The sequence below is a fragment of the Bombus huntii genome, chromosome 5, assembly GCF_024542735.1.
Source record: "Bombus huntii isolate Logan2020A chromosome 5, iyBomHunt1.1, whole genome shotgun sequence".
NCBI classification, from domain to species: domain Eukaryota; kingdom Metazoa; phylum Arthropoda; class Insecta; order Hymenoptera; family Apidae; genus Bombus; species Bombus huntii.
In genome coordinates this window covers 16,093,135-16,106,248 of record NC_066242.1, presented here as the reverse complement: position 1 = coordinate 16,106,248, position 13,114 = coordinate 16,093,135, and the positions used below count along the sequence as shown (strand labels likewise).

Sequence of the window (13,114 nt, the reverse complement as noted above, 5' to 3'; positions counted from 1 at the left end):
GCTTTGGTTTAGTTAGAACTTCGAACGATGATCGGGTTGGATATGAGATAATTATTTTATAGAATATACACTCTCGTTCGTGGGTGTTCAGACACCTGCTATTTCCATACGAAGAGCGATCTAACTGAAATCATCAAGGAAACGTTAAATCGATCAGAATTCTATATTATTGGAATACAAACTAGCGAAAAACATGATCCTTCTCAATTTTTCTCACAAATCTAACTATATAATCCTATTATAACGAAAACGTTGAGAATCAAAACGTTATCTCTTAAAGTTCTACTTCTTTTTTCTCACAAATTGTTCAGGTTGTTATTTCGAGTACGATCAAGCAACGGAATCGTCCTGTGATAATTGGGCATATTATTCGACGTGTGTTTCCGTTGTAAATTATAGCGAGGAATGTCTGGTGGGCTGAAGGGGTAGACGATTCGAATGATCGAGTGTCATCGCTGGTCGCAGTTAATTCGGCGCGTGTTAAACAAAAGGTTTAGTCGTTTTGACGACGGTCGTTTGCATTAAGTGGCTTTATCCGACGCGCGCCTACCCCAATCTGTATTTGACTTTGTAATTTCATTTATGGTGAATCGCGTATTCCGGCTGGCTACGGGCAACGCGCGCAAACATTTGCAGCCAGCTTTGAGTTTCGCATCTCGCAGGACCTTCTTTGACCAGCCAACTTCCAATTGAAACTGCTGTGCTCATGAATCTCGTGATTAAACCTCGTGATAAGGACAATTCCTAATTCAGCTCGAACGACACTGATTTTTGTTAGACCTAAACTTCGTCGAATTTCGTGAAATACAGGATAAAAGAAGTTTTATCGCTTTGTTTTCAAATATTTTTTAAACGACATGAGATAGACGGATAGATTTTTTATTAATAGTTTAATTAAGCGTCCCAATTACGCGCAAAACGTGATATTCGTGAAAGGAACAATGCTAGTTGTCAATAAAATTTTTCCTAAGAATTTTACACGTTGCATTATTTAAAAGTTAAAACGAATTATCGTTTTATTCTCAAAAAAGGACGAGAAAAGGTGAGCCCAGGAATTTACTACGTCGTAATTCATAAATATTTCATAAATAATTCACATATATTTTAGACCAACGCCGGTAAGAACGAATAATTACGATAAATCATTTTATTCCGTGTATGCGACCTTCAAGATCTCTGACAGTAAACAGTATTGGAGCAAAAACCAGATTGAAGAGAAAAAAGAGGGCGTCCGTACTTCTAACCGCGACTGATCACGTAATCGCTTGTCTGTGCGCAAAATAGATTGTAAACAGTGGGAATAATTGAATCGATTAAACGTGAAACGATCGAGCGATTAATTAATAACTTCTGGTGTTCGAGCTATCTGAATCACATCTTCGAGTTTCGAACGATACTTTAAAGCGGAAAACTTGCAGGAATAGGAGATTAATTAGACTGAATAATTTTCCGGTGATTTTCACGGTTTAATCTCGGCGGTGGTATTGCTTGCCTCTTAATTGCTTGAAAAAATAGAAAAATGATGTCTCAATATTGTGTATCTAGATCTGCCACGACGTAGGTTATTTTTGTTATTATTTATTCTTCTTTTTACGCATTATCGTACTAATTACGCGGAGAATGACTGCATCTCCTACGTTTTTAGTAAAAAATGATCCCGCTGTAATGATTGTTTCGTTCCAACGCGAGAATTTCGATGAAATTATTAATTTATTAGTTAGTTACCAGTCATTGCCATTTGTTCAATTTGCAAATAAAAATAAAATTCGTCCGAACAAGAATAAAGAGGTGGTCGTTTAAATGCTTTTCGTTTTATTGATAATATTTACAATTAATTCAGCGAATTACGCTACAAATTACATGAATTACATTGCCGGAATTTGTTGTGTTTAAGAGCAAGCCTCGACCATTTATGCCATTGTTGATTATGTGAATCGATGAGCGAGTTCAGCGAATCTCAGTTGATCCAGGCCACATCTGCCAAAGTTTTGGGCAACCACGCATTGGTCGTCGTTTGCAGCTAAACAAGAAAGAATGGAAACGCGTGAAACAAGTGTACGAAAAATCGTCTTATAATTTGCTCGATCGACGTACCACTATAGGCACATTGGTGTACGGTATCACGAATGATGTCCTTCTTCTCACTGTCAGGATATGCCCTGTCGATTTGCTCGTCGATCTTACGTAGATTAATAACGTTGCCATCCATCTAAAATAAGTGGAACATTTTAGAAACGGTTAGTAAGCAAATATGTATATCGAAAAGCGTCGTTTACGACAGATGAAGAAATTAATTTTAAGTAAAGAATTTGCGGCCAGGTAAAATTCGAAATTAATTTAGAGTATTTTTATAATTTTAACATAGAATTTTCAGTGACCGATAATTTTCTGGATCGAGGTTTTTAAAGATTCATAAGGTTGTGTCGCAAGTATCCTGTTCACCTTCATATCTCATATTCAGTTTTTAATTAATATCAATTAATTAATTTACCCACTCCATGGCCTGATCCTACGAGAGATTTCTAAAACTAAATTCCACGCTATAACTGGTTAAGATATAGTTATTCACTGTTCATAAATTAATTGTTACGTCATACTATATCGGATACTGCATATTAATTTTGTATGTTATTCATAGTTCGAATCTTTTATTATACTTTTCGTTGCTAAGAATCCAAGTACTATGCGTTGCTGGAAAGAAGACTAGTGGGATGGCACAGAAGCAAAGAAGAAACTGTTCCGTATCGTTCATCGTCGCACTTTGCTGTGTTGTTTTATCGAATCTATACGAAATAGCTCTTTATGCCAATCTTCGTTTCCAGCAACGTTCTGTGTTTATCCGATAAATTCTCCGTGCTGGACTTTATTAAGTAGAATCAGAGACTGTACGTACCAGACCTATCTTTTGCATCAGACAACCTTCGAAGCATCCTCGTGTTCTTATTCCCTCTGGGCTGGTGTCGCGAATTAAGTTTCCTAGGTCGACTATCGAAACAATATTTTCATTATTATTCATTTTCATTTCTAATGGTTTGTTTAATTCTTTTCCTATAAAAAGTATTTACTTTCAAGCGTAAAAAGTGCTCAGTTCGTTGGTTTCTATTTATTAATAAAATCGTATAGCACCATAAAACATATTAAAATATGTCTATAACGTTGCAACGAGTTTTTACTTACAGATAGTAAGACCCATTTGTTTCAAGCAGGTCTCGGACATCTCATTGGCAGTAACCTAAAATTACGAAAATGAAAAATATTAACTTTCCGAACGTAGCTTAGAGAAACGATGGATTCTGTGATATTATCGAAATTCAGTTTCACAGTATCGTCTACGTTCTTTCTTCTCTATGTTTAGCGTAATCGAGCCCGAGCCACGGAAACTTTAAACCGGTCAAAGACATACCCCGCAACATACGAAGTAAAGTACGCAGAAAACAGCGACGATAGTCTTCATGCTTGCGTTTTTTCAAGATATCGACGCTGAAAGTGACCGTAGAGAAAGAACAGTTACGATAGATGCAAAGTGAACACGAACTACCGCTAGACACGAACTTCTTCGACTGGCTGGTCAGCGTTTCGATCTGCTATTTATACCGTATAGTAAGTGCATAAAAACATAGAGAATTGTTGTTGACAGTGATTCTTACGTAATGTAGGGTTGTATTTTGAGAATCGGAGAAGGATGGGAAAAGGAAAGAAAAAGTGTTTTATCGGCGTGTCACGGCGTAGATCTCTGGCTTCTGACTAGGGAGTAGGGAGTGTCCCTGTATCACCTTCCTGTCAGTGGTTAACGATATCCTGAAATCTTGTGGCGTCTATCTCCTTCCTCTGATGCTTCCATTGGACGGTGGGTGTCTGTATTCGTTTATACATTGTGCATCGTTAAGATGTTTTGGTTAATTTTTTCAGCCAGCACATTTTTTTGCATCTCTACTATGCTCGAGGCAATTTAGCCACGAGCGTGTCTAATGCACGTGAGGTTAGTCGTCGAATGTACGTCGTTACGTTGCGTTGAATCATCGACGAAACAGTCCGTAACTTCCCTACGCTGGTCGACGTTGTAGCTTGTAGACGTCTTCCGTCTGCTGTACCTCTGCCGTCGTGGCTACAGCGCATCCCAGCGATCGGTATAGCGGGTTCGTTTTCGTCGTGTTTCTCCCATGTCGGTGTGGGATTAGGGCGTCGTTATCTTGTGACCACCCCAGCAGAGAAGTTACGATAGGCGGTTGGTTGAATCCAAGTCCATCCAAGAGCCGAATCTAACGACGTCTGTCACTTGTTGGTTTTAGTTGCATCCTTTCTTCTATTGTGGCATCGCTGTCTCGGTCGTGCGGTGCGTAGTCATTAGTTGTAGGGTTGTAACTTGCAAGTTGGAGAATCCGCGTGTTTCTTTGCTGATAAACTCATGTTGAATGCGTCTTTGGACAACCAGCTCGTACAAACTTTGTACGCGTATTGTACAAGATGAGTGTGGAAATCAATACGAACAAATTGGAATTGACGTTTCCCAAATTAAGGAATACAATTATCATTGATGTTTGTTTGCACAGGATACTGTCCTACGGATAAGCGAAACTTTGCAAGTTAAAATTTGGAGTGATTATTTGAATTAAAATATATTTAGTAAATATATTACTAGAGCGTGCTACAGATGACTCGTAGTTTAATAGAAATTGTTATTCTAGGAATCTGTAGCGCTGTTAAGAGCAAGGTGGTCAGCTTAGGTGGTCGCTGGCCTAATTGGATTGCGTTTTAATCAGAAAAATCCCGAAGATTCATTTGAATGTTTTATTTAAACACTGTTTATACTATGAAGAGTGAGGGAAAGAGATAGAGAAATATCTCAATTCTTTATATTGTAGAAATAAGGTAACTTTGGAAAGAATTGATAGAATTATGAAGCATTTACATTGGAAACGATAAGATAAACATAAGCTAATATGTTGTCGCGTTTACAACTATGTTTAGAGATAAGTAAGAACATGGTACATTATCCTCCGTTCATTATATTATGATTATGAAAGATTTTATCTCGACATAAAGAAGTGATACAGTATTAAAAAGTATTTCCTATTAATAATTCTTATTAATCGCTTTTAATTGATTTTTAATTCATGTTTACGTAGGATTAATTTTATCATAGCTCGAACGTTCGACTTGCAACGTCTCCGCCGGTTGTTCTAATGTAGACTGTAATTTCAACAATAATTATATTCCTTACTTTTGAAAACAAATCAAAATTTTGATTTATCCGAATTTCGAGGTGTGCAATTGGCATAAACAAGTTTACGTGAAAATCGATAAATATCTACAAGAAATATTAAATAAAAAAAATGACAATTTGTAATATATTGTTCCAACAAATGGACCTTTTAACAATCAGTTTATACGGTCATTTCCCCGTTCAAAAATACGCTCGAAGTGTTCATCCGGAATATTGATACAGTGAACTGTAAATACTGTAAATACTCCGGTTTTCATTCTACACTTTCACCGTGGAGGAATCATCTGCGGTGATCGTGCAATGTGAAACGGTGTAAATTCGGTTTATACACAAGTCACATCGGCAGTTGTATTTGTCAGAGCTGTTTGGTGCATGGAAATACTTGCGAGAAAGCAAGTATAGGCAACGAAAGTGTCGGTAAACCAACCTCTGGTGATAGAGGAGGAGGTGTCCTTGCAATTTCATAGAAACGCTTCTTCCAGGTATCTGTTTTAGACCAACACGAGTACGAACGAATAATTACGGAAAATTATTTTGTTCCCTGTATGCAACCTCGAAGATCTAGTAATAACCAATAACAGAGCAAAAAAAAAAAACAAGGTTAAAGAAGAAAAAAAAGGCGTTCGTGCACCTGGTCACGAGTGATCACGTACTCGCTTATCGAGTGGACTAAACGTGAGACAAAACACGGCATTACAATTTCTGGTGTTCGAGGTAGCCAGCTCACAGTTGCGATGTATGAAATTTTTAAGCGGAAAGCTTGCAGATGTACAAAATTAATCGGATTGAATAACTTTCTGGCAATTTCCACGGTGCAATTTTAACCTTGGTCTTGTTTGCGTTTTAATTGCTTGAAAAATAAGGAAATAACGTGTCAGCGATGAATGTACACGAGTCCCACAAAGTAGATTATTTGTGTCGTTATTTATTCTCTTTTTTACGCTTGGTTACGTTAATTATAAATACTGCGCGGAGAATGACCTTATCTCGTAGTTTTTCCTGCAGAAAGATCCCGCGATAAAAGGTTTTCCGTTCGAACATGAGAATTTCGATTAAATCGTTAACTTACTAACTTAGTGGCTAGTTATCGACCTTTTTGTTTAACTTTCTACACAGAAAGAAATGTCATCTTAACAAAAGCGAAGAGTACATGCTTTTCGTTTTATTGACAAGTTTTACAATTGATCCGGTTAATCACATGTATCGAGGGGTCTTCAACGTTTGTTGTATTTAAAAAAGTATCTTGACGATTTATGCGATTGTTGATAGCAGTTGACGAGCAGTGAGTTTCAAGTGTTCCAGGCCACATTGGGCGAAGTTTTGAGCAACCAGACACTGGTCGTCGTCCGCAGCTAAATAAGAAAGAATGGAAACGTGTGAAACAACTGGCACTGGTGTGAAAAGTCACGTTATCATTTGTCCGATTAACGTACCATCCTTGGCACATTGGTGTACATTATTGTGAACGATCTCCTTGCTCTCGCCGTCAGGTAATATACTGTCGAGCAGTTCGTCGATCTTCTGTGTGTTAATAACGTTGCCATCCATCTAAAACAGGTGCAATATATTATAGACAATGCTAGTAAGCATACATATCGAAAAATGTCACTTTCGACGAATGAAAAAGGTAACTTAAAGTAAAGAATTCGAGGAGAAGCAAAATTAAAAATTAATTTTCGGTATTTCTACGATTTTATAAAATATAGAATTTTTTCATTGATCTAAAATTTTCTGCATCACAGTTTTGCAAAATTCGTACTCTGTTGTGAAGCAAATATCTTCTTACCTTTATTGATATTCTATATTTAGTTTCTAAAATACGATTATTCACTGTACATAAATTAATTATTACACTACCGTAATGAATCGGATGTAGTAACATGTACTGTTGTACTAGCGGTATATTAATTTTGTATGCTATTTGAGTTTCCTTTTTTTTGTTTATTATACTCTTCATTGGCAGGAACCTAAGTTGTACTTGTTCGATAAATTCTCCATGCTTGACTATGCTAAGTAGAATGAGACTTTACGTACCAGACCCATCTTCTGCATCATACAGGCTTCGAGGCATCCACGTTTTCTCGCTATCTCAGGGCTGTTGTCGTGAACTAAACTTGGGAGATCAGCTATCGAAGAAGTATTTTCTTTATTATTTATTTTCGTTTCGAGCCGTCTATTTAATTCTTTTCTTCGATGGAAAATATTTACGTTGAAACGTAAACAGTACTCGTTTCACTGGTTCCAATTTATTATTAATAAAGTCGTATGGCATCGTAAAATATGTTAAAATGTATCTATATTACTTTTTAACGAGTTTCTACTTACCGATGCTAAGATCCATTTGTTTCAAGCACGACTCGGACATCTCATTGGCAGTAACCTAAAATTACGAAAATGAAAAATATTAACTTTTCGAACGTAGCTTAGAGAAACGATAGATTCCGTGATATTATCGAAATTCAGTTTTACAGAGTCGTCTGCGTTTTCTCTTCTCTACGTTTAGCGTAATCGAGCTTGAGCCACGGAAACTTTAAACCGGTTAAAGACATACCCCGCAACATACGAAGTAAAGCACGCAGAAAACAGCGACGATAGTCTTCATGCTTGCGTTTTTCGTGATATTGATATGCAAAGTGTTTGCAGAAGAAGAGCACATACTTTAACAATACTTTCGATGTGCGAAAGGAACTTATTCGACTGGTTAGTCAGCGTTTCGCCTTGCTATTTATACCTCATAGGTGAATAAGAAGTAGAAGATTGATCGTCGCTGATAATGGCTTTACGTAATTTAATTTCCCGGAAACATAGTAAACATTTACGTGTTTATGAGGTGAATTATTTGCGATTACGATAGATATGTATTGTAATCATTTTTATATATATTTGCAGTTCGTTAAGATACATATCTTTATCGATCACATATCTTCATCCATCTTTATTTCTTTGGGAACGTTCGAATTTGAATATTTGGCAAAACGAAAAGCTTTTCGAGAAGACTAAATTTTATTAAAAATGAATTCTATTACCTTTAAGCTAGACAGAGAAAAATTATTGAGAGATGTTTCGTATTTGACAGGAATATAGGTAGTTTGTCTTTTTCTGATACCTAACTCTAAATTAAGCTAATCGATTTGAATCTTTTTTTTTACTATTAAAATTTTCGTGGAAATCGCCGTCTGATTGCAGCACAATTTTACGAGTCACAACATGCACACGGATGATATTCCACGAAATATTAATTGTGCCATTGATAGGGAAATGAAACAGCAAAAAAAACTTATCGACGTATAACACGTGATCGGTATAAATTCTCTTACCAAGAACAATTCAATGTTACAATAATATGTTTCTATACTTTATACGATTACATTATAAACATTTATTTTGTTATAGTCCCGTTTGTTTTATGGAGCAAGTTGCAAAAACGAATCCACTCTTACAAATGTCGTCCTGTTCTTGCGCTGAAACAATGAAATAGATGTTTATGAAGATATTACGCTGATATTATTGACAACAGTTGCATGCTTTTAATGTCTGTAAAAATAACAAATTCCGACACTAGCCTAGGTTTTGTTTGATTTGATAGCTCCAGTTTTGATAACATCAAAAACTACCTATATTTTAACGATGTCTATTGAAATATAATTTTCATCTCGGAAAGAGAACAACGAAAGAGAATATCAGGCTTAAATATTGACTTTATCGATACCTATTAATTGTAGCTGATCTGAGCTAAGATCAGAGGCGAAAATTAGATGAAAAGGTTTTATTCGAAATGTATATACAATGTACGTATCTGGAATATATCGCAAAGACGTCAAAATACTTGTGAACGTTAGTGTACGCCATGTACGGCTTTTAATCTATGAAAGAGAGTAGGAAAATGTTATCTAAGTATGTAATTTGTAAATAATCGTAGCTTTTTCTTTGTAGTTCCTCGAATAGTTTATTCTATTTATATCTATTTCGTGCGTTAAATATTGTTGATTAAGAATTCTAAAAACGTGCATGTTATTTTCTATTTGCTATTTAATATCGATACGTCGAAGCGGAATTTCGTAAATTCCCAAGAATTTTTCATTTACTTTCTACGACACTCTGTTCTCATTATATGTTTCTATCTGATTATATAATTTCAAATACTATTGATAACAGCAAATGACCGTTCGAATATATTATCTGTGACCGACATTTAAAAAAAAATATTTCCAGGAAAAAGATACTAACGTTATTTTTTTGGTCGATAGTTCACAATTTCATCGGTCGCTATATTAGATTTTCTAATAATTGGCGCTATAGATTGAGTTTTATACTTTGACAAAAAATTCAAACTTACCCTTTTTGCAACATTCGTTCAATGTTTGATTCGTGGCTATAGGGAAATTGTTGCGTTCCGCCGTTTTTAATAAATATTCAAACCGAATGTTCTTGTCTTCCACCTGCAAACATTATGAAATAACAAAAATTTTGTTTGAAATATCGACAAGTCGTTAGATAATTAAAGAATTAAATGATAATCAACGTTTACCATGTGAGCTTTGTCCAGAACGCATGTAATGAAACAACCGAAGTCCAACATGACGTTTTCGAAGTTCTCGCGTGATATATTTTCCTCTTGGAAAATGGCGTCCAACTTTATCAAATCCGCTATAGTCGTTGGTAAAATCATTAGGAATGACAAATATCAAATATATATTATTTTCGTGGACATGAATTATAATAATTTCTCTCTTCTAATCTTTTAAACAGAATCGTACTTGAATTTTATTTACTTGCTATTATTTAATAATTTACCACGTATATGTTTAAATTGATTATATCTTTTAGAATAGAAATGAGAATTATAAAGGAAAATGTAAAATACAGAATTTTCTAAGAAATTAAAAAAGAGAAAAGAATCGCGAAATTATATACAATAAATTATTTAGAAACAAATTATTAGTTATTTTATAATACATACTGTCAGTTAGATTGCTGTGGTGCAAACATTGCCGTATATCCTTTATATTAATGTTTAACATTTTTGTGAATTGTATTAGATTGCTTGCTCGGACGAGTATCTGTAATAGATGGTAATTACTTCAATCGTAATAATTAATTATTTTTTAACGTAGAGTGTATAAAAGTATCATGTTAATTACAAAACTTTTTGGTCCCGTTAATATACAGTTCATTTAATACCCAGTTAATATTAGATACATCTATCATACTTCCAAAAGTTTAGCAGTTCAATGTATTATACAGGGTAGTTGGTAACTGGTGGTACAAGCGGAAAGGAGGTGATACTACGCGAAAAAAGAAGTCGAAAATATAGAATAAAAATTTAAAAATTTAAAAATTTAAAAATTTGAAAATTTAAAAATTTGAAAATTTGAAAATTTAAAAATTTGAAAATTTGAAAATTTTTAAATTTTTAAATTTAAAAATTTAAAAATTTAAAAATTTAAAAATTTGAAAATTTAAAAATTTAAAAATTTGAAAATTTTAAAAATTAAAAAAGTAACGTCAATCGAGACAACGATCTACAGTGAGATCCGTTATAACGAGACGTGATAAAGTGCACGCGTACCAAGCGAAAATTCAAAGTCGATTTTCTCGGAAACAAAGCCTCGAACGAAAAATTTTTATTCTATATTTTCGACTTCTTTTTTCGCGTAGAATCACCCCCTTTCCGCTTATACCATCAGTTACCAACCACCCTGTATATTAAAAATTATTTGCGTGTATTTACATGTATTGTGTAAAAAATTGCAATCCTGTTCATGTTAGCGCTATACAAATATCAGTGTAACAAAATATTTTCATTTCATATTTTAACATTATAATTTTATTTACGCGAAGAGATCTTCTCTCATATTTACAAAGAAACTTACTAAAGAAAGAGAAAGAAAAAGCAGTAAAAAGCAATCGAAAATAACTTATTAAAATATTACGTAATTACATCTACAAACTTTACAAATCTAAAATTGTAGAAATTTTCAATTATTTGTATATTATTATATAAATATTTTACCTACACAAAAATATACCTTGTTGTATGTACTTACGTTTACGGAAAGAACGTAGACAAGAATCGCGAGATATCGTCTCTTTCCCATCTTTCCAAACGATTACAATCTTTTAAAATCACTGTCACGATGTCAACGAGAAATTCAGAAGCTGTTTCTGCGAAAAGGTATGCAAACTGCGCGACTGCAAAGTATCTCTGCTTATATTTATCGTCGACCGTGAAAACGGTGCCCCAGTTGACAAACGTATCGGATTTTAACCAAAATTGTTTTATGCATACGTATCAAAAGTGAGTTAGTCAGCGAAAATGAAGCAACGACGTTCAAGGCAATAAAGAACGACAAGAGAACAAACGAAGTGGTTTTAAACAATGATATAACTTTATTTACTTCAACGGGATGCAGATAAAAGAGGAGAAAGCTGCATGATTTTATCCAAGACGAAGAGAAAAATGAAAATAGAGAAAGAAAGACACAAAGATGGGGATAATTTTGATACTACTGCTTCGAATATTCTGTAATCTTCCAAGTAAGAACATTATTTACGTATCAAAATAACATTCATCGTTCCATTGTTCTGAAATTTGTAAAGATCGAAAGAAAGATTCTAGTACTACTAAAATTTTATTTTATCTCCAATTGATCGTCGCGTAATTCTCAAAGAAAGAGCTTCGAAAGTGGACCAAGATCGTTAAAACTAATCGTAAGATACTAACTCTCACGCTGTTACTATTTTAATTTCACTGATAATTATCGTATTATTTTAACGAAAAAGATATCTTCCACTTAAAATATTCGATGAACTTTCGTCTTTCCTGAAGTCGTGGTTGCTCGGCTTTTCGAAGAGCGATCCATGGGGTTTCGTTAATAAGAATGAGATTAAACGAAGCCGATTCGGGGCATCGTTACTCACGCAAACACCACGGTGGTGGCGGCGGTTGGCTTATGAATAAACACTGCGGCGTTAACGCGTTATGAATAATTAACCTGCACTCGAGACACGGACGCTGTGTGCATTTCAACGTGAAACAGGCCAATGTTTTACGACCACCCGGTATACGTACGATCGCGCGAATGTATGCTTTCGGGATATTTCACGGTGAAAACTGATGCATTGTGATCGTGTATGGAAATTTTTCATCTTGAAAGCAACGAGAGGTTTCATTTACTTTTTATCTTCTTTCTTTCTTTCTTCTTTCGCGATCTTTTACTACATAAAAGAGGCTAAAAAGGTGTAGATACACGAATGCAGAATTTTTGAACTTTTTAATTACGTACAAACTGCGAGTCCGTTATTTATTATTTTCTATCTTATTCGTCTGTAACTCGAATATCTCTATGTTAATAGTCATTTTCTATTACGTATTTTGGTCTGTATTTGTCACTATATTAAAATATTTTAGGAATCGTGCTATACAGTGCGAGTAATTATTATATTTTCACAATATCTCATTTCTGTATATTTGACATTGATTTAATGGATTTCTAATTCGTAGCTTCGAATTTGATCTTTTCCACGCGTTGTAGCTTCCTTTCTCAAGCGACGAATACGACAAAAGAATGAAACAGATTTTTAACATTAATTCCCTATCGTCCCATGAAACGTAATCTGGCAATTTAAAGAATATTTCATTGTATCTTTAAGAAAGTAAACGTATTAAATATCAAAGGTATATTATTCTTTTCTCGCTGTCGTTCTTCATAATCCACGAGATTGTCCATGCTTGACTCACAGCATGCTGTCTAGCGAACGACGAGCAACGATCGCGTTAGCGTAAGCGACTCACGTTGTGAGGCGGTATAATGTAGCCCGTAATGGTCGAAGTTGGCTGGCATACAGGATGGAATAAAGTTACGACGACCTTACGCGACAGCGAAGACA

At 34.7% G+C, this 13,114-nt stretch overlaps 3 protein-coding genes across 3 annotated transcripts; all 3 read right to left on the bottom strand.

The window, feature by feature from the left end:
• Window positions 1–1,791: 1,791 nt before the first annotated feature.
• Window positions 1,792–3,581, bottom strand: LOC126866126 (uncharacterized). Its single transcript, XM_050619299.1, has 5 exons — window positions 3,404–3,581; window positions 3,178–3,232; window positions 2,894–2,985; window positions 2,095–2,209; window positions 1,792–2,020 (listed from the first exon to the last, which is right to left on the bottom strand). The coding sequence occupies exons 1-5, from the start codon at window positions 3,452–3,454 to the stop codon at window positions 1,926–1,928; spliced, it is 408 nt and encodes a 135-aa protein (XP_050475256.1). The 5' UTR covers window positions 3,455–3,581; the 3' UTR covers window positions 1,792–1,925.
• A 2,790-nt stretch (window positions 3,582–6,371) lies between these two features.
• Window positions 6,372–7,933, bottom strand: LOC126866119 (uncharacterized). Its single transcript, XM_050619284.1, has 5 exons — window positions 7,776–7,933; window positions 7,550–7,604; window positions 7,259–7,350; window positions 6,658–6,772; window positions 6,372–6,576 (listed from the first exon to the last, which is right to left on the bottom strand). Exons 1-5 carry the CDS (start codon window positions 7,878–7,880, stop codon window positions 6,476–6,478), a joined length of 468 nt encoding a protein of 155 aa, XP_050475241.1. The 5' UTR covers window positions 7,881–7,933; the 3' UTR covers window positions 6,372–6,475.
• A 1,266-nt stretch (window positions 7,934–9,199) lies between these two features.
• LOC126866128 (uncharacterized) lies at window positions 9,200–11,146 on the bottom strand. Its single transcript, XM_050619302.1, has 3 exons — window positions 10,185–11,146; window positions 9,753–9,871; window positions 9,200–9,663 (listed from the first exon to the last, which is right to left on the bottom strand). Exons 1-3 carry the CDS (start codon window positions 10,243–10,245, stop codon window positions 9,532–9,534), a joined length of 312 nt encoding a protein of 103 aa, XP_050475259.1. The 5' UTR covers window positions 10,246–11,146; the 3' UTR covers window positions 9,200–9,531.
• Between the last annotated feature and the right edge of the window lie 1,968 nt (window positions 11,147–13,114).

Excerpts from the sequence above, each read along its gene's own strand:
- LOC126866126 (XM_050619299.1), bottom strand. The coding sequence starts at position 3,454 with ATGAAGACTATCGTCGCTGTTTTCTGCGTACTTTACTTCGTATGTTGC. Across the intron at positions 2,986-3,177 it reads ACAAATGGGTCTTACTATCT|TCGACCTAGGAAACTTAATT; the intron begins GTAAGTAAAAAC and ends TTGTTTCGATAG. Across the intron at positions 2,210-2,893 it reads TGATGCAAAAGATAGGTCTG|ATGGATGGCAACGTTATTAA; the intron begins GTACGTACAGTC and ends CACTTATTTTAG.
- LOC126866119 (XM_050619284.1), bottom strand. The coding sequence starts at position 7,880 with ATGTGCTCTTCTTCTGCAAACACTTTGCATATCAATATCACGAAAAAC. Across the intron at positions 7,351-7,549 it reads ACAAATGGATCTTAGCATCG|CTGATCTCCCAAGTTTAGTT; the intron begins GTAAGTAGAAAC and ends CTTCTTCGATAG. Across the intron at positions 6,773-7,258 it reads TGATGCAGAAGATGGGTCTG|ATGGATGGCAACGTTATTAA; the intron begins GTACGTAAAGTC and ends CACCTGTTTTAG.
- LOC126866128 (XM_050619302.1), bottom strand. The coding sequence starts at position 10,245 with ATGTTAAACATTAATATAAAGGATATACGGCAATGTTTGCACCACAGC. Across the intron at positions 9,872-10,184 it reads CCACAGCAATCTAACTGACA|CGGATTTGATAAAGTTGGAC; the intron begins GTATGTATTATA and ends CAACGACTATAG. Across the intron at positions 9,664-9,752 it reads TTCTGGACAAAGCTCACATG|GTGGAAGACAAGAACATTCG; the intron begins GTAAACGTTGAT and ends TAATGTTTGCAG.